General features: G+C 37.9%; 1 protein-coding gene across 6 annotated transcripts in view; it reads left to right on the top strand.

Annotated features, from left to right (window-relative positions):
* The window catches only part of LOC139133515 (orexin receptor type 2-like), a 127,595-nt gene that overhangs the window by 102,683 nt on the left and 3,225 nt on the right, over positions 1–21,687 (top strand). For 3 of the 6 annotated variants that reach the window (XM_070700158.1, XM_070700156.1, XM_070700154.1), the window contains exons 2-4: positions 15,110–16,142; positions 17,439–17,678; positions 20,527–20,825. In XM_070700158.1, the coding sequence (XP_070556259.1) occupies positions 15,723–16,142; positions 17,439–17,678; positions 20,527–20,825 (959 nt within the window). In that variant the 5' untranslated portion in view covers positions 15,110–15,722. Of the gene's footprint in view, positions 1–1,621; positions 1,819–6,852; positions 6,977–8,658; positions 8,830–15,109; positions 16,143–17,438; positions 17,679–20,526; positions 20,826–21,687 lie in introns of those variants that run through there. The other 3 variants (XM_070700155.1, XM_070700157.1, XM_070700159.1) reach the window with 3 other exon arrangements.

The following is a 21,687-nucleotide window of genomic DNA, read 5'->3' as shown; positions in this document are numbered from 1 at the left end:
GCTGTGCTGTGGTGTGCTGTGCTGTGCTGTGCTGTGCTGTACTGTACTCTACTGTACTGCACTGTGCTGTGCTGTAAGGTATTATACTGTGGTGTACTGTACTAATCTGTACTGTATTCTACTATGCTGTGTTATGCTGTAGTGTAGTGTACTATGCTGCTGTGTGGTGCTGTGCTGTACTGTAATGTACTGCACTGCACTGTGCTGTGATGTGCTGTGCTGTGCTATACTGTACTATACTGTACTGCACTGCACTGTACTGTACTGTACTGCACTGTACTGTGCTGTGCTGTACTGTACTGTACTGTACTGTACTGTACTGTACTGTACTGTACTGTACTGTACTGTACTGTACTGTACTGTACTGTACTGTACTGTACTGTACTGTACTGCTCTGCTCTTCTCTGCTCTGCTCTGCACTGCACTGCACTGTACTGTGCTACATTGTACTGAACTGCACTGCACTGCACTGCTGTTGAATTGTACTTCACTACTTTCGTGCAAGTTATATCATGTACACCCATGGGCCATACCCAGGTTAGTATTTTTACAATCACTAGGCCTGAGAGAATTTAAGATTATTGTTTCTCGTGTTCACTGGTTCAACTTTTGCAGATATCAATAATTATTCAATAAAATCGCAATGCAGTCATAAACACCCATTCAATGCAGTTTGGGAAGCATTAATCAGTGAACATATTTTTTATTTGCCTAAACATAGAGGCTAAATTTGAGGTAGACGATATTCAGCGTTTAGTTGTTTGATATATACCCTTACGATGACGGGGCACAAAATGTAACGAAATGTGCTTGTTCGATGACATATATAAGGTTTTCAGAATCTTCCCCTTTCTGGCTGAGAAATTTCTTTAAGAATATTCTCCTATAATTTAAGATAAGCACGTTCCATCTATGTTATACCATGGACTATATATAAACCCACTTATGAACTTTCCTTTTTAATGAAAAGGTGCCGTCTTACTGACTAGGCATAAATTGTTGCCAATGCGCGTTTTAATAGGATGTACATTCTACGGGATTTAAAGTAATGTTTCCCTCCTATTGAAGTGAGCGTGTCGTTCTATTTTCATGAAGGCCGTCCCGAGGCGCATACTTAACTTCGACAGAAATCAAGGACTTATTCAAAGCTTAATCCCTTTCTAATACCAGTCCCAAACGATATCCACGGACTCAAGGTTATTTCGAAACAACGGCAATGTTTATAAGCAAATCAAATTCGAAATCTATAAAGAACAATTTTACTAAGGGCATGAGCCATGTACTGGTTAGTTAATAACCTTTTTTTGAGGACAGTGAAAGACCAACAGTGTGAAAGGTGAAATTTGTTTACGTATAATCAAATATAATCATCAATTGTATTTCAATTCGTCGATTTAAATCGGGCGACCTAAATATTTTTTTTATGTGGACCTCATTTGTTTCTGATTCTTCGTTTTTTCATCCCACTTCTGCCTCTCTGTGAGGTAGTGTTAGATTAAAATCCCGATAATAGCTAGACTATTGACGATAACGCAGTGTTCATCAACAGCTGTTACACCGCTAATATCCCCAGCAAGTAGCAGTCATTAATTATGTCTCATGTTTTGCGCCACAAGAGTCTGTCTTTTCTGAGTGGCATTCCATCATCTAGTGATTGCGTTCAAATGTCGCAACCTATATGCCAGGGGTAGATGCTTTCCCATTTTTTTTGTGTTAACCACGTTCGCTTTATCACCATATGCGTTTCAAACACGACCCGTGAGTTCACATTGCTTTCCTAGAGGCGCAAGGTGTAACAGGCTGCATAATCTGGCACAGGTAAGGTAAATTCCAGCTATTATCCTCCTACATGTACGTAGATCGTTACGTTTTTACGGCAGACTAAACATCACACGGTCTTGCAACTCATCCGATGTGCGTCACAGACAAACGCCAGAATATCCAAATTCCTCTTAAAGATAGAGTGCGGCCCGGGAACTGGCATTAGGACTCTCAAACTTTTATCACTATTTTCTGATCTTCCACTTGTAGGGGCTTTTTTAAAACCTTGGAGTAAAAAAAATCACCGTTTTAGTTTTTTGAAAATCGAAAATGTTATCTTCCCGACAGAGTTAACAAAGGGATGGAAGCCATTTTGAATATCAAATATCAGGAATGTTCGGCAATTTGTTTCTCTATTACCAAACCTTGTACGTTGACCCCTGATTTTTATGTTTGATTTGGTAGAAAGTTTCGTTGAGGAAAACTTTAGCCAACGTTTAGGTCTTTCACTGTCGACGCGAATGCTACCTTAATTCGTAATCGGCATAAATTGGGAAATTTCTGCGATCAGAACGATTGCATGTTGCCTTCGCAGTGATTATAACTGCAGGCCCTGTTTGTCTGAGATATTTATGAATCACTCTGTGAGCAGCTAATAGAATTAAAACGTTTAGAAAGCATTTGTTTTTTCCATTTTCATAAATCTTCAACATTATCAACAAAAGATGGAAGTTCTGTGTGTCTATGTGTGGGGCTTTCAACCATTAAACATATGTTGTCGCAAAAATGTACCATTAAAAGAAAACAGTTTTCCATAAATCGATTCAGTGTTTTGCTATGCTCTGTTATCAGTTAGATGTTGTATTACGCCGCACTTTAAAATGCATCCACCCTTTTATAGCAGAAGTTTTGAACATCCATATCTACTCGAAATATATGGATGCGACGTAAGTTACAACCAAAATATTTATCTCTGCATCATCGGAACACAAATCCAATCAGCACGTCGACTTTACTTATCTCTGATACATGTTGTTACACAAGCCAAAAGATTTTCTGTGAAAATTGACCAAAATATATTGCATATTCCTGACTTTTCACATTCAAATGCCGATCAAATTGCCTCTTTGACTGACAATTGAGATAGTATCGCGACTGTAATACATGATGCGAGCACATTGAACAGTGTTTTTTCAGCATGGGTACATTGTACGGTGACACTCCATGTTGGGCGGAGATGCTGGCTGAGAATAGAGCCAATTTATCGCAAGACAGTATTGATCCGCAGCTATCACCTCCCCCCGTGATGCATTAATTGAACAACATTTTAATGTCATGCGAAAAAATGGTCAAATATACCCTTTGTATAGTGTCCGCTTATTTCTCGAGATATGATAGAAAAATGTCCGTCAAACAGTTGTTTAATTTGGAAACTCAAAATAACTGCAGCTATAGATTGTGACAGGCAAGTACAGAAACATAGAGTGGTAAAACTGTGACAAGATATTTTTTTAAGCACCAAATATAGATATCAGCAGAGCACGTTTAATTATATTACACAGTGATGTACAGAAACCTGGAAATCAAGTGCAAGACATATCGAAAGATTGAATATCTGAGAGATTGACACAAAATCATCAGCTTGTTCCAGACCGCACAAAAATTAAACGCATAAAGGAAAATTAAAACTATAATGAGAGAGAGAGAGAGAGAGAGAGAGAGAGAGAGAGAGAGAGAGAGAGAGAGAGAGAGAGAGAGAGAGAAGAGAGAGAGAGAGAGAGAGAGAGAGAGAGAGAGAGAGAGAGATTAGTGGAGCATCGTATCCGTTAACACGTACAATCTGCATATAAACCACACAACTATAACTACACAAAAGCCAAACATGGTATCGAGATTGTCAACCGTCCTCTTTCATCTCATGTGTTTTACTCAAGACAAATAACAGGTTGCTTCTAATTGTCATACCGCACGAACGCTGTTGTTAGACGTCTTAGCCTATGTCAGTGTACCATTCATAATTATACATGATACGCGGACGCTTTGGTAATTTATTCATTTACGCCGGAACATGCTTGCGCCAACGCTTTCCTTGTAGAATGTAAATCGGATTTTTCTGGCGACGATGCGTCCTGTAAATTATTGATAGCAAGTATTGTGCAGCATACCGACAGTTCTAGTATGTTGAGTTGCGCATAGTGACCGATGCATCTCCCAATCGAGTTGAATGGGTACTTCACTATTTAGGCCTAATACTCGTCTATTCCAAGACTCTGTCATCGTCTAATCCTATAATTTTACGCCCTTCTACACCCTTTCCTGCATTTGTCTGTTTCTGTAAGTATCAAGGAAAAGAGAAAAGGTACATCGGCTAACCCGACCTCTAGAGATTGGTTTTGTGTGCTTTTGCCCGTATGAGTTTTGTACGTATGTATGTATGTATGTATGTATGTATGTATGTATGTATGTATGTATGTATGTATGTATGTATGTATGTATGTATGTATGTATGTATGTATGTATGTATGTATGTATGTATGTATGTATGTATGTATGTATGTATGTTTGTTTATGTATGTATGTATGTATGTGTATATGTGTATGTGTCTGCGTGTATGTGTGTCTGCATGTATGGCGTTCAGTTTACTAGACCATCAAAAATTTTGTCCCCTAGAAACTTTCATATGCACTTTTTCTTTCAATTCGTTTGGAAGAAGTTAAGTTTACAGGGCAATTCTCGAGATACAAACTGATTGCCAGGAGTTGTTATCCATTCAATTTATTCCGCAATATATCTCCCGTCTCAAGAGTACTTGTTCATTCCACTGACAATACGAGTTATCGAGAGAAAGCTAACAAAGTGGTATCACCACAGCGATCACATCCAACGCCGCGGGCAAATCCACCTGCCTCCAAGCTGAGGCAGTTACAACAAGTATTTACCCCATTCATTAAAATGCCAATTGAAGGGAAATTAAGGTTGTCACAGTGGATTCTGTAACGGCGTTCTATGCGTACCATCTAAACATTTACAAGACTTTGTTTAAGGATGTGTTGCACTTTAACCAATACACATTTTATTCAAAGCAACATTTCTTATCAGAAAAGACATGAAAACCCCCTCATACCGTATACTTTCAACAAGCCGAGTATCTAAAGTTTAGTAAGGATGAAGAGGTACATATTTTGGGTTGAAAACCTCAATTTTGGTATTAATGATAAATTAATTTAAGTCAAAATCGTGATACTTCTTATAAATTTGAATACCTCATTTAGAATTAGAATATATTAAGGAAAAAAACTCGGCAATTTTGTTTCTCATTCTTAAATGGCAGGGGTTGAAAGGCTAGAATATAGAATTATATTGCCAAACAAAATCGTCAATTGGTTACGTAGTATTTAGAGTACATAATGTGAACATTTCAAAAAATTTGACCAAGCCAGAAACAAGAGAATATAGAAGGAAGGAAATTGGTTAACTTGTATAAATTTGCATGAATTTACACTTTTCCCATTACCTAACTTACGACTACTTGTCAATGCTAAAAGGTGAGTCCGACCAATATTTTAATCTTGGGTTCACCAATTAATGAAAATTGAATAAATTAAAAAAAATATAGTTTGAGCAATACGTACGCTGTGTTATGTGCAACGCCAACTTAAACCCGACCTAATGGGAAATAAAATACTAAAACTCGGTACATTTTGGATGTAGCTACTTCCAATGGAAGCTTCTAAGCAATGCAGGAAAAACAAGGAGTACTATCAATATTCTAAATGCTATATAGGATATTTCCAGTAATCGAGTCTGCACTCATAACCTCAAGCAGTGTACTCTAAGACTTATAGTTAAGCATGCTTATGATATATCCATACACGATAACAAGCTTGTCGGTCGTGTTTACTTACCCTCAGATGACTTATGCTGTGCACGTGATAGTTGTCTGAGATTTAACTTATAGCTTTGTAAAGTCTTTGCGTCGTAGTAGATTTTTTACTATGATTGGAAGTGACTGAACTCATTTAAGGCCGTCTGTCAGTGTAGACGTGTCAGCGAATGTCGCTTGACATTTAAGCATACTTGACAATATAAGAGTGTGAATGCGATTGAGCCAGCAGTTCCATTGAAATGTCCTAATGCATTTACCCGAGTGCCGAGGGATGGGCTTTACTCCACGTCGCTAAAGTGAAGCGATTTTCAGGACAGGAAGTGAAAATATTGCCTGATTTCTTCAATTGTGTGCAATGTGGCAATGTCGATGTCCACACCCGTCTTACGGAAACCGGCTGTTCGCTTTTAAGCGAATATCATGTGTTAGATGTGATTTTTTACACAATACCTTTTGGTATTCGACTTATGTCCTGTCTATCCCCGATCTGTGTTTTCTTGTCTCTCAAACCACATGATATCTGGGATACATATTGCTCAGGACGAGTGAAATTCGGTGACCAAGAGACGATTATCGTCTGCCAGTAGAAAGTCATAGGTCTGCGATCAAATTAAAGGATAAAAACACATTGCAGCGCCAACGCACCGTCACTGGCATCTTTTCATTTAAAAAAAAACCGAGAACCTACCTGTTCACTGACACCTAAATAATTATGTTTGTGATATATGAGCTGTTTCATGTAACAATGATTCTCAATTCGATTGTGAAATCCCAGTATCGTGTTATATATCAAGCATTTGCGTCGTGTACGCTGGAACCCAGAAGTCGTCAATGATCGATGTTCGCTGCGAAAAAAAACACCAGTCCAAAGAAAAGCTCGTCACTCAAAAATGACTTTGGTAACTGGACGCAGCATTAATCAAATCTTCATTACAAAGGGTTATATCAGTAAAGAGCGTAAATTAACTAATATGTTACATCGTGCATTTAGTAGTACTTCAGATATTGGACAATAGTTTTTTGCACTTAGTGTATATTAGGGGTAATTAAGATATGTAGAGTAATCGAAAGAGCCGTATGACTGTTTATGTATCCATTCATTCTAAGGTTGTTATTCACGCGTACGCAATCTGGTAAAACCGTTCGATCACCTCAGAATTGATATACTGTGTTTTTTCAGAATGTGAATAACTTTATGAAAGTTGGATCTCACGTCAAAATATCACTTCTCGCTAGATACCGTACAGCACAGATTGGGTTCGTCGGGTTCAAACATGCTCTGTTATCAAGCCAAGGCCTTATGATATCCAGGACATCGCGTCAATATCGTGAGTATCAGGCGATCAATAGCGTTCAACCGGAGTCGTTGTTTGATGGTTACCATGGCAAAATTAATGTAGGAAAAATCCGAAATCGAAGATGTCCATTTACGTTCAGTAAATTTATCGAGACTGTCTGACAGGTGGAAGGTGGTTGACGTAGAATAATTAATATAAATTATGTCCCCTTCCATCAGAAGGTTCGCAATTAAAATCGGCGCATGCTCATGCGAGGTTTGTCACGTTTGCAAAACAGCGCGTGTTTGAGAGAGAATAATTTTTGATTAAATGGACGAATAGTGTTCTTTCATATCTAATTGCTGCAGTGTATATGAGCCATAAACAAACAAAAATGAATCTACAGAGTAATTATAGCATGTACCACAATCACTACACTGGGCCGGAAGAGTTCGAGCCTTGTGTGAATATATATATATATATATATATATATATATATATATATATATATATATATATATATATATATATATATATATATATATATATATATATATATATATATATATATATATAATACAGATGTCCTCGTGGGAAATTACTGTGCTCGATGCTACAGCAGAGCGTTATAGATAATGAAATAAGATACTTCAATTATTTCAATCATTACTTTGTATTAAGTAATTTGTGTGTCATTAAATATATATATATATATATACACTATATATATATATATATATATATATATATATATATAGAGAGAGAGAGAGAGAGAGAGAGAGAGAGAGAGAGAGAGAGAGAGAGAGAGAGAGAGAGAGAGAGAGAGAGTGAGAGACAGGCAGACAGACAGACAAAATGAGTCAATTACTATACTTTTGTATCAAATATCAGCTATTATGTCATATACACGTAGACATGTACTAAAGATTGGAAATTATGAATTTAAATTTAAAGAAGACGGAAAATAAAATTTATGTCTATGTTTTATAAAATGACGAGGGCGTAAAGTGTCTTTAATTGTTACACTTGTCATACTGAGAACGTAATCCAACAAGCTGATATAAAAATTCAAACAAAGAAGGATAGGTATCATTGTTATAGCATAATGTCGAAGACAGGGTATGTGCATCTTTCAATGAACGTGACGCCAGTACTGTTAAGAGTTAGTGGGATGCACATCCTTTATCGTACATTTTATCGAAGGCATGGCTTCCGATCCGTATTGAAACTTTGTTTTCCATTTCCTGTCAGCAAAAGTCCTCAACTGTGAAAGCTCATCGCCTTGCACTCTAATCGTTTTTATCCTATTCATATATTCCTATATGACTGCTTGGCGTGCATACAAATTACATGTGACAGATTCACAACGTTTCTTATTATGTGTTTCAGGTCAGGTCAGAAATAATTGCCAGTGGTTTAGTGATTCAATTCTCCCAAAATGTCTACATTAATCAATATTAACAAAGTATATATATATATATATATATATATATATATATATATATATATATATATATATATATATATATATATATATATATATATATATATATAATATGATTGTCTGTTAAAAGCCTCTCTGCTGATACATTAAATATCGAATGATAAGAGTCCAGGTTTTATTTAACACGGTAGGAGAAATTTAATAACTTCAGAGTATGTGCAATTCATTATCGGTTATTATTGGTTAATTTCAATTACCTTACATTATGACATTTCTGTTCGTTCATTTCATTCGATTGACGAATGTTTTGCAGAATAGCTTGCATGAGGGGTTGCAGTAGTACAATGACGTGGGTATAATGTTGTCACTGGCTGAACACGAACAGCGTGTAACTGTTTGCTTGTTCGAGATTTCTGTTCGTCATTCGAGCGTTGATTTTTCGCGCCTTCTTCTTTACGAGGTAAGTTCGATCGGTAACCAGTTCAAGTCTTATAGAAACGGGACTGTTTTATGTCTTTTGATGAAAGCTCTGCTTGTAGGTACCGGTGTCCCGAGTCCGTCTGAGTAGCTGTACCGCCATGTGTACATTGCTCTGAATATATTTGTGCGTGTAGCGTGTACATGTATGTGTTGGCTTCAATAGAACTATACCTTATGAAGAGGTCGCGTTGAAACTTGTATAGCCTAGCATCGATATACAATGATCTCTTTAGAGTTGAGGCTAATCGTGCCGATTTCTTTGCAAGGCGAGATGATAGTTTTGGTCGCGAGTTTGAGTCTGAAAGAAATTGTTGATGAAATCCTTACAGCATGACTTGCAGAGGGATTTTTTTATACGGAGGGGATCGTCGGAACTGCTCTCAAAGGTCGTGTGGGACCCATGCGACCAAAGTAAAAACTTTATCGTAGGTGCGTTGGCGCACTATGAAAGTTAAAACATGTTTGTCACAATGTACAACGTAAAATAAAAACGTTGCAGGTATGTTGACGTTATGCTCCGAGATATCTAGCATGAAATACATAGTAAACAAGAACGTCGCACAGGTGCAGCTCCTACCTTTAAGTGACGAATCTGTATGAAGATTCCGTTTTTTATAAAATATTATTGTATATTATGCGCATCCAATTTCATTCAGTCATTAGTGTTTGTTGCACGAAACTTTCTGCTGATGTGCAGCGTGCTTGGTAGGTTACATCTGATTGGTCGATTGTCTCTTTTTACAGCAACTTAGGGAGTTTTAAGGCACAATTTGCTGTCTTCGGACGTTATCTGTATATACAATTTTAATGACCGATACTAATTAATGCATTGAACTTGATGAGTGAGTGGTCGGAAAGACGTAACCTCAGCTCCACTCACCGTCTGACACAAGAAGCGCGACACTAGTATTCATTATGTATGCAAAGTGTATTAATGAATATTGTTTACTTATGCAAATCGAGTAATAGTGACTCATTATCAATCACGTAAATGTATATGCCTGGGATCGAGTTCATTATATACCGCCAACAGACCGTACGATTCGATCCAGCATGACGCAATATAAAAGCAGAACCACAGCTACTCCAACGAACCATAAACCTCCGCACTCTGTATTGCGCGGTTACATACGGTACAATCATATTATATATCAACATTTTGTTAACATCGATCTGAAGAAGATATTCCATTCTGACATTTTGACACAAAATTCGAGTAAACAGTCATTTTATCCGCTTAATCAAACTCGCATTCATAACTGTCGAGGCAAATTTAATATGTGATGTATATTTAATACATTTGTATTGAACTTTAATTTTTGCACCTAATGACATCACTCACTCGGGCTCTGTACATGATATTCTATATTGTGCTCATTCAGTAGGGTCAGATTGTTTCAATATGTGCATCTACTCCCTCGGGGCACTTACATCTCTTCCATTTGGCTTAGGTTTCTCTTTCGGCGACAGACGTAAGGTCGGCCGGCATCGTCGTATGGCATTTTATCTTCCTGCTTAATGTCCATGTATCACAGTTAAAATTATTAGATCCGATTAAGTCAGGCGATAGTTTGTCTACTTACAAGTAAAAATGATTAGAATTTCATTCCGTGCCGCGCACTGCTTGTTCGTCGTTCATGAACAGATTCTTCGGATGAGCGATTCTGGCTCTGAAAAAAGTATACGCATTGATGATAGGGTTGCGCCCTACAAGCTGTTCTTTAATAGACGAAGCAAAGAATGGCATTTGGAGAAATAAATGATCTAATGAAAGGTAGTATTTTATACTGTATTTACTGTATTATTTTAAACCTTTAAAAAGGCAAAAGCAGTAAAATGTATCTTACATGGCATTTCAAATATCAGGTCAATTGTATCCTTACATAGTTACAGAGAATGCTCTAGTTTCTGCATGTACAGCCGCTCCTGAGCGCTACTTGCCTTGCGCGAATCTCCCCAATAAATAAAATATAATCTAACAGGCTGCAAATAATACGTCACTATTTGTCCCCGGAAAGGGAAAGTCGTGATTCACTATTTATTCACGAACTATTTCTAAATTGTACCTGATGGCATCAAATAGCCTATTAACCTTCCCAAGCGCTGTTGTGAGTCCCACGCCATGTTTGGTTTTACGCAGACGATACAACTTCCCGCTCATTGAAATGTCAGAAGTTGATGTAATTCAGAAGTTGTCTATCGTTACGTGTTCATGCAGCGCTTATTTTTCCCCTGTGGCTGTATGACTGAAACACGTGATCTGTAGACGGTGAAGTTGCACAATGATCCCATATAATATGTTTGAAAGGCTTGTAGTATATACTTGATGGATTGGAGGAGCAAATTCTTATACTTAGTACAATGTAGCAAATTATCAACCACTTTTCAGCAGACGGCAAATACAACGTTGTCGCCCGTAAACAACATCTGACTAGAAGTGAAATGACGCATTTTTTGAACGTATTTATGACTGTCAATCGTCGTATGATGTGCAGTAGATCTGAACGTCGTATGAAATTTCTTTGTCGGCTTCATGCCAAGCATATGGAATATCCATTAGTGACGTCTGTTGTGTAACATTTGCGAAATTTTGATTGACTTCGGAGCTGAGGATCTGATAAGCCGCTCTTCTGAAAAACACATTTACAATCAGACGAAGAACTGATTAATGATAGATAAATCTGTTTTTGATATCGTCAGATGAAACACGATGTAGTTATGAGACGCATACAAATAGATATGTTTTGAGGGACTACCCTCTTAGACTTTCATGACTTTTGTAGTGTCGTGTCGAAATGGCTCTGAAGAACACAAACGCACAGCTACACTCTAATAATCTCGGCACGCTCCTTCACAGCAAAACATCTGCTATACCCTTGCACTTACGCTACATGCGGGATATGTGCCGCTTTTGAGTACGAGTGGGTTACTGAATGACCACGGTAGATGAATCGACTATACGCCTTGGTCAGCGCATCGCTACGCTTGGTTTCTTTCCCCGCCATCTGTGATGTTGTAAACTTCAAAGGTTTGGGTCACATCGTTCATCACTTGATAGCGGATGTCCATTTTAGAAACCCCGCCTGTAAAATATCTTCATAATCGCGTTGAAAGCCTCTTCAACAGCAATGGTTAACGAATTATTGCCTTAAAGCGTAGAATCAACTTGTTTAAATAATCTTTATTAACGTTTATATTTTTTAATGTTTTAACAGGAAACGTTTCTCAGTTTCTGATTGGACGAGCTTTCAATTGAGGTGCAGTGCATCCCGGGGACAGATATTTGTGCCATATGTTTTTGTCTACCATTTGTCGGGGCTCAATTGAGGCTCATGGACTAACTTACGTTTTCACCTGCATATTTTTGTAAAAATCGAAAATTGGATATTTCGTCATAAAGTTAGCACAGGAATTGCGGCCATTTTGAATTTCAAAAATATAGGTAATTTATGAATCTACATGTAATTTCGAAAGGGAATGATTTAGTCTTTTTTAACGGAAAGTTTGAGCAAAAGTTCAATTTTTTTAGTTTCGAGGTGCGTACTACCTTAACTAGCAACATGAATAGGTTTAAGTCAAATAATTAAAACATTAAACCCAAAAAATTTTGAGCCATTATTACCAACGACTATTGCAAATCCCCTTTCCAGATCGATATAATTCTGGAAAAAATGCTTGGGGCATCTGAACATATCCCATTGGTCCACAGGGAGTATTATAAAATGTGTTATTAACGGAATGAAGAAGTAATTTTCAGTACGTTTGAACTAGCAGACCCTTAGGAAATGAATAAACACTCAGTCCACAGCACCTAAAAGAGACAAAGTTGCCAATTTATGACGTTGATGCGGTCGTTAATTTTTATTCCTCGTAGAAAGCTCTGAAACTTGGTCAACGGCCATTAGATAGAAAAGCTCTAGCATTGATTGTATATGTTGGGTAAACATACTTTTCTCTTTTGCATATAATTCATTACATCATCGGAACGGGTACGAGATATGATATACATGTCTTCTTGTTTTGGTACATTATGTGGGTATCTATTTAATTCAGAAAATTGCATGTCTTTTCTTGTTGTGTAGATTTTTTTCTGTCGAAGGTGTCTTGCTCTGTAAGAGCTCATTTGACAGGACTGGTTATAATTGGACGCACACATCGTTTCACACTAATCACTAATAACCTAGGCAGTCTCTAGGTTCAAGTTTACATGTAGGTATGGAGTACAAGACCCTAGAGGAAAACTCGATTTAGTTCGTATCCAAAAGCCTTACCTAGTGCCCGTTGACAACTAAAATTTCATTATATTAAAATTATCAAAATAACCCTTCAAAAGAAAAAGAAACAAAAACGAGGAAAACGTTTTAGGAAGATTGACATCTTGTCCGTTTATTTTGTAACTTTTTAAATCGTGTCTCCTTAATGAAACGATCAGTTGGAGTTTGTAGAGATAATAGGTGCAATGTCTTCGGTATTTAAAAAAAATAATACACGATTCCTGTTTGGAGTTTGGAGCAAGACTGTGTCTACTGCCGATCAGAAATATGCCTAAATTTTGAGCATTTCGGAGGATATTTGTAATAAGGGCATCGACATGAATGCCAATCTTTCATAAGTACCTCAACGTTGACATGATTGTTATAATTTCATCGATATAAATGTTTAGGGTAGTATGCGCCTCGAAAGTGATAGACTTAAATTTTGCTCAAACTTTCCTCAATGAAACTTTCAACCATCCTCTTACCAAATCAAGAATAAAAATCAGGGGTCAACGTGTAAACTTTGGTACTAGAGAAACAAATTACCCAACATTTTGCGAAATTCAAAATGGCCGCCATCCCTGTGTTAACTCTATCAGGAAAATAAAAATTTTCAATTTCGATTAATTAGACGGTACAATTTTTTCTTATAACCAAGAGCTTTCAAATGAGCCCCCACAAGTGGTATATCAGAAAAATAGTGAAAAAAGCTGAGAACCCGAATATCTGTCCCCGAGGTGCATTCTACCTTAATTCAAAATCGACCGATTGGCACAATAAACTTATAGATATCGTTTTAATCCTTAGACATTACAGCCCCTTTATTTAATAAACATAAATTGGATGTGATATCAATACTTGAATGGCGTTCAAATTCCTATCAGCCTTGCTTTTAATGTGTGATTGTTTATTTTTAATATGATTTTTGAATTGAGAGAAATAATTTTATAATGCCCCGCTTAAACATATAATCCGATTTTCAAGGATAGAAGGAAAAAATACTCAATGGTGTCTGTCTTAGAGTTTTCATAGCATGTTACTTTAAATGTTTTTCTGTGGCCTTAAACAGTGTAAGGTCAACCCTTCTGTGACCTGTGTCAACTTGTATACAATTTAGTCCAAATTACAACAGTTACGATGGCCAAGCATCTCGATCGTTACGGTAATCGTATTTGTTTTGACGTCAATGTTGGTATCTTGGTTGCTTCGACAGCACTCCGTTTTCAGTCCCAGGAAACACACTTATAGCTTTGCAATTTTCTTCGCTGTCAAAGAAATCTTTGATGTCCGTATCTTTCTCCTGTCTCGGACCTCCTCCCCTCCCCCCCTCTCTCTCTCTCTCTCTCTCTCTCTCTCTCTCCTCTCTCTCTCTCTCTCTCTCTCTTCTCTCTCTCTCTCTGTCAATTGAAATGCAGACAATTGATAACGGAAAAGGACATTGAATATATATGACAAATACAGCAACATCACTTGGAACACTACTAATGCCTGGAAGAAATTCAAAAAGTCATCCGATTACAATTGGTTTTACAAACATATAATTAGACCCCTATGTGTAGTCAAGCGCAGTCATAACAACTCATCCAGAAAAGTCAAGCTTATAGAATTTGATGCATACCCTTAGGGTCATATTGTGGATAGAGTCTGTAACGGTATTTTCCAACGCAAATCATACGGATGTTTAGTCCTAGCAGATGAGCAGAGGGCAGTCCTAATGACTATCCTATGCAAACTAAATTTGCCTTATATTAGTACATGCGAAAGCACTTCAACAGTTCTGTTTGTGTCCTTTAGCTTTATGGGAAAACTATCAGAAGAGTCGTAGCCAATTGGGAATCTTCTCGTGCAGTGCCTGGTTTAAAGTAATTGCTATACCGTGTCGAATTTGCGCTTTCGGTCGGATAGAAATCCGTCAGAGCAAAGACGATATTTAATGCTAACGACAGCGGCAAGTGTTCGTTGAGATTCCTAACACGAACTCGCATCTGATTCTTTCAATTGCAGAATTGGACAGAGACACGCGTAACGACACACAGGGCTCTCCATTGACAGACTGGCACTGGTTGCGCGAGTACGAGACGAGTAAAGAAGTGACAGCGACTCAGATTGGGATTCATGCGACCGTTGTTTGCTCTTCAGTGGAAAATATCTATACGAGCACGCGCTTATTGAGGCAGGAAATTCAGCCTGTTACGGCCGTTGCCAAAGGAATTTTGAAAAAAGCCGCTGCCAGACGCTGAACTTCAATAGCGCCAAAGATTTCAGAAGATCCATTATTGTGGTCGAGGAGTTTCCATGACTACTGGGACCGATCGACTAATGTTTGTAATTGCCAAACAGTAATTTACCCGAATTGGCTGCATATCTTTCACCATGCGGTTCCATCTTTGAAAAGACGTTCTCTTGAAATGTGGATGTAAATACGACGCATGTACACACAGCGATAACATTGCAGTCCTCCGTTTCGCCCGGGCAATCAAACCTTTTGAAGTAGAGAGCAGGGCACGGTTTGTATAGTGTGTGTGAAGAAGGGAGCTCAAGAAAAGGCGACCGACATTTTCACACTTTTTTGTTTATCTAGACAAGGAATTTAAGATTCCGCCAAGACTTGAACAAGATGGCGGTAAATTACAGCGTTCAGCTGTTCGGCAACGACACCTTCGTCGAAGGACCCAGTGAAAGTTTCTCAGACGGACAAAACTTTGACGATCTCTTTGAGGAATACGACTGGGAATATTACTACGATGTGATTTACACCAGAAAGATGCGGCAGCTAGTCTACCCAGCGCCGCACGAATGGGTAGTTATCTTCGCCTTCGCCATAGTGTTTCTGCTTGCCTTGATCGGTAATATCCTTGTTTGCTATGCGGTACTCCGAAATCCCCAGATGCGCACCGTCACCAATTACTATATCGTCAACCTATCGGTGGCCGATATTTTGGTGTCCCTCATCTGTCTGCCAATCACAGTGGTCTTCGATGTCACGGAGACCTGGTATTTTGGTAACCTTGCTTGCAAACTGATACCATATTTCCAGGTAAGTCATAAATTAGAAAGCCTTAAATGTTTGCTGACACCCGCTTCGCTTTCAGCTACTTTGCATTGACGTCATCGGGTTGAATGACACAATTCAGAAACCGGCTTGTGTCTTTTTAGTACAAAACTTAAAATCTGTTTCATTGATTGTGTGGTTGACCTTTCAAGACAAAAACTAAAAAGGGGTCATTGATCTATTCTTACATGTCAGACAATATTTCCTAGTTAAATCTGCATTTTGTTGATTATTGTTATGTGTCCTATACTTCAAAATAATCGTACAATTTAGATAATGTTGATTTTGGTTTTTAATTTTCAGCAGGAAAACGTTGAATAAAAATATATCTGCAACCTGTAGCACTTTTTGTGATAAATTGTGTTTTCTAGAGAAAAAACAAACAAACCAGAAACAAAAATGAAAACGAGTACACCACAATCTTCTTCTCCCGAAACCGTGTTGAAATTCTTAAGCCTTGCAAAATCAATGCATTGTGTGCAATATATATTTTTTGAGAATATGAAGTAACGGTCACTAAGGTCCTTGAAAGTGAAAGACTTAAACTTTTGCTCAATATTTCCTCGGGGAATCTTTTAACCATTCTCTTTCAAAATCAAGAATAAAAATCGGAGGTCACCGTGCAAATTCTGGTACCAGATAAACAAATTACCCAAGATCGCCGCCACCCTAGTGTTAACTCAATGGAGAAAAACAAAATTTTAGATTTTCGAAAACCTAAGATTAGTGAAAATCTTTCTTACTATAAGAGATTTAAAATGAAACCCAACAAGTGGTAGATCAGAATAGAATCGTAAAAGTTTTAAAGTCCTACTATCTATCCCCGAGGCGAATTCTACCATGAGTAGTCAAATATAACGTCGGGCATTATGCATATATACAGACTTTCTCGACAAATTTTAACAGTGTGATGCTTTCCTTTATAAATGAATTCATCATTTTTTCATCATTTATTCATAATAAGCAAATGTATTGATTTGCATTGTTCTAATGTGCAAATTAACAAATGATAGGTCCATTCTTTATCATGGGAGAATATTCATATTGGCTAAAAATCTTGCAGCATGCAAGGTGAACACCTGGCATTTCGTTATATCATTCCGGGAGTAAGACAAGAAATACTATTTTATAAACACAACTAAAACAATGAAAATATTCAAACGTTACAGCTACTAAACAGCTAACTTTAATCTCTTCATTAATTTCTCACGTTTTTCCCTAGGCAAAATGATTGCCTCTCGATTAAACAGACACGATGTTTCTTTCTTGTTAATGTTTTAGGTCATTTCAATGAGCGTATCGGTGCTGACGCTAAGTGCCATCGCCGTTGACAGATACTTTGCCATTTGCAGACCACTGATGTTCAAGAGCACCGCCAAGCGCACCCTGACCATAATTCTGGTGATATGGCTCGTGTCGTTCCTCATACCGATACCACAAGCCATAGTCTACGAGACAAGACCAGCTGCAGACGCCAACAGGACAGCGTCCGAGTATATCTTCATGACAAAATGCTTTGAGGTAAAAAAAAGTAATACTCTTTGACTCCGATCAATGATGCGCTTAATGTTTCTGAATGGAAGTCCATTTCACGTTTCTCGAAAATGTACATCCTTGAGACATTGATTTCCAAGTAGAAGAAACTCTGACGTCTTAGAGTTCCGCGATGTTATCGGTTTACCTTACGAAGCTATCTGCCGTTCTCTCTACTTCCGCAAACCTGGAGCAAGAATAATTATAATTCCGTATCGTGGGTAAACCGTATCCAATCCGGAACAGGCACAGCCCTACAGCTAAACGCAGTGTAATTAAAAACAATGCTCAAGGTCATTATTTAATTAGTTCTCCCGATTTCAGGACAATGATTGAATATACCGGATTGATTTTTGTTCATAATGATTTGTAAAGAACGACACTCGAAATGGCAATCATTATGTTACTGTCGTAGACAAAACAAAATGTCCCTGTGGTAAGAATACGCGTATTATATCGTTGTTCTTCAAATACTTTATATTTGTCACTTTTGTTAGAAATGTCGATATGTGTAATTCCTTTTGGCTATTGCTTCCGACATTTACGTGTACATGCAAAACAGCTTAAAACTTATCCTGACTGGAAGAACCACAAATTCTTTAACAAAGTTCAACTGGCGTCTTGGATAGAAGACAACGCGATAATTAGAGGCGGATTTGCCCCGAATTGTTATCTCGAACGAGACCGCGTTCCCAGATCAGGTCTCAAACTCCAGATTGAAAGTCTCGTTACAGCAGTTCTGCGCACCGCATGGCGCAACATCTAAACGACTTATGTTTAAGGAAGTTCGCGCATCGAAAGTGAAAGACTTAAACTTTTGCTCAAACTTTCCTAAACGAAAGTTTCAACCATTCTCTTTTAAAAATCAAGAATAAAAATCAGGGGTCACCTTGCAAATTTTGGTCTAGGAAAACAAATTAACCAACACTTTATTGATATTTGAAAATCAAAATGACTGCCATGATCCCTGTGTTAACTTTATGGGGAAAAATAAAATTTTCGATTTTCGAAAAACTAAAACGGTGCGAATTTTTCTCACTCCAAGAGCTTTAAAATGAGCCCCCACAAGTAGTAGATTAGAAAAGAAGTGAAAAAGCTTGAGAGTCTAAATATCTGTCTCCGAGGTGCATTCAGGTGTGTATACCTACATCCAACCATCAGGTACACATGGATATATCATTTTTGCACGTGCTCAGGAAACTGAGAATTTCACAAAACGGGAAATGATTTGAGTCAAAGACAGAGGGTCTAGAATGAATTTTACCAGTACAGAAACGGTGCAGTAGAAAGCGAAAATGAATAGACGAAAAATACCGTCGTACTCACAGCAATTACTCTGATTTCTGGAGTTCGGTTATTTATTTTCACATTAACGAATAATTTCATATGGATGTGTTCAAATATTAAATAAAAGATATCGTTCTTGGTAAAGTCACACCCGTAATAGAAATTCCCTGTCAAATTGGCTCACCATGTACGCTAAATTACCCACGTTGGTTTGTTAGTTTAGTTGAAGTCGTCACCATGGTGACGCGTGTGCAATCTCACAAAATGTGATCTCTGTGAAGGAACTCGCAAGTAGAATTTTCTTAGACCATCATTTCGCGACGGGTGCGTTGCCCTTCCGCAATTAATTGATACTGTAAGATTGACAAAAGGAAGCGAGGATGACGGGTAGTGTCTGCCGTACATTCTGTATTTTTTAATAGAAACTTTAATGCACACATGCCTTCCAGCGAATAGGCGCATTGATGAAATCAGACCAGACTATTCCATTATACGATTGACAACGTAGCCATCTCTATTTTAAAGCTAGAATGCACCTCGGGGACCGCTTTTCGAACTCACAAGATTTCACAATCCTGGTCTTGTCTACAGCTCACGTGATGCTGTTTGTAGAGAAAATGAAAGTTTCACTCTCTTGTTTCTGTGAAAATCGGACGTTTTATTTTCCCGTCTAGAACTAATACAGAGAACAGCGGTCATTTCGGATTCAAATTCCAGCGAATTCAATTTAGTAATATCTCTGGCACATTTCTCTGACTTACTAATTGTAAGTTTTGCTGTGTAGATTATAAACAAAAAAAGCTTAAAATTTGATTATCTAGGTGCGTACTACCCAAAGTAGTAAGTTCAAGCAAAAATATTGATGATGCTTATGTGAGAGAGAGAGAGAGAGAGAGAGAGAGAGAGAGAGAGAGAGAGAGAGAGAGGAGAGAGAGAGAGAGAGAGAGAGAGAGAGAGAGAGAGAGAGAGAGAGAGAGAGAGATCTGCATTCTAAGGCGTGTGTGTGCGTGCGTATGCATAGTAAACATTGCTACAATTTTTAATATGCACATGGAATTTCATTAAAAATCTTATCAAGGAAACGCCTTTGCTTCCGATAGTTCACAAGAAGAGAAACATCACTAAAATTATCCAGGTCGCGGTACTGTTTGTTCAAATATGTTTGTTAGAAAGAAACCTTACTTTTGCATCGCACATTAAATTCATGAACATACAAGATGTAAGACACACAGTCGGGCGATCATATAGACTTAATTGGCTGAATTTCCATTAAACAAAATGCGAGATCTTATCATGCTGTCGATAAACATCCTCACTTAACTATGAATACATTAGTAAGGTCAGCGATGTGGCCCCGGAATGCAAAAATAAGGCATTGTTGACCTATGGAGCATGCGTTCATTTTATGTCCGCACGGCGTTATTTTTTCTTCAAAGATAGTTTCGTATCTTCGTCTGGCTAACTTTTATCATCTTGAACCGTTTGAGAAATATACTCTATTGCTAGAAAGAACACGATAAAAACGAATAAAATTCGATTTGTTACCCAGATCGGTTGGTTCGGAACCCTCCAGCAGAAGATCTACCACATTGCATTGGTGATGGTCATCTACCTCATACCTCTGATTCTGATCGGCGTGGCCTACATCATGGTGTGTCTGCAGCTCTGGGCCTCCATACCTGGATTCGACGAGTCCAAGAACCAGCAGCATGACGCCAACGGCTCCGGCGCCAACAGAACCACCGTGAGCCAGCTGAAGTCTCGCAGGAAGGTCGCCAAGATGCTGATCATCGTGGTCGTCTTGTTCGCTATCTGCTACCTGCCCCTGCACATACTCAATATTTTGCGGTGAGAAATGATTCCTTTGTATGAAGAAAGCAGAACTTATGTGCACTGTAGTTAATATTTACCAAGCTAATATCAAAGCAAAAGTCTTTTTCATCAATCACCCCATGTAATATAAAGATATACTTCATTTCCTGGACAAATTTCCGAACAATACAATAGTCCACATCTTCTGAGGGACCGACTCAATTTGAAACCTTAAGAAGAAATTCCGTTTTCATACTTGTCGACCACAACATATCTTTCCTATCGAGGTAACAGAGATAATGTTGACCACTTTGAATTTTACTATATACACTAGATATAGTAACACTCGGCAAAATTTGAAGCGACCATCTTTTGTCACGTGATCACAGTGGCGCTAAATATGCAAATGTGAAAATCTCATTTCCTGAGAAGCAAATGTAATGAGCAGTTTTTCTCGAGGATCTATGGTCACGTTAAAAACTTGGCTGCTTTGAAGTTTAAAATTAAGCTATTGGAATATTTTTGACAAAGCCTTGCTTTAATGTTTAGTTGAGTGAAGTAAGAACGAAAGTTGAACACTGAAATCTCCGAGGCGCGTAATACAGCAAAAGAGATGTTCCTTTTTTATGATAAGCACCCTTCAACTGAGACACGATATATTATTGACTCGACCCAAGTGATGTGGAAATTCTGTCTTTGTGCCAGACGGGTAACCACGACATGATTACGACATTTTAAGCTTCAGTGGCTTCTATAGAGCTGTCACGTTCTGTAATGAGCGAGAGAAAATTTATACTCAGCAATCTAGACTCGATGATTGCATGGGACTAATTCTCTTAAAATTAGCAAAGTCAGTCCTTGAAAAACGCACTTCCAGAAGAGATTGGCGCAGCATATA

Source organism: Ptychodera flava, chromosome 5 (genome assembly GCF_041260155.1).
Source record: "Ptychodera flava strain L36383 chromosome 5, AS_Pfla_20210202, whole genome shotgun sequence".
NCBI classification, from domain to species: Eukaryota; Metazoa; Hemichordata; class Enteropneusta; family Ptychoderidae; genus Ptychodera; species Ptychodera flava.
The sequence above is the reverse complement of the archived record's forward strand: the minus strand, read 5'-3'. Positions and strand labels throughout refer to the sequence as shown.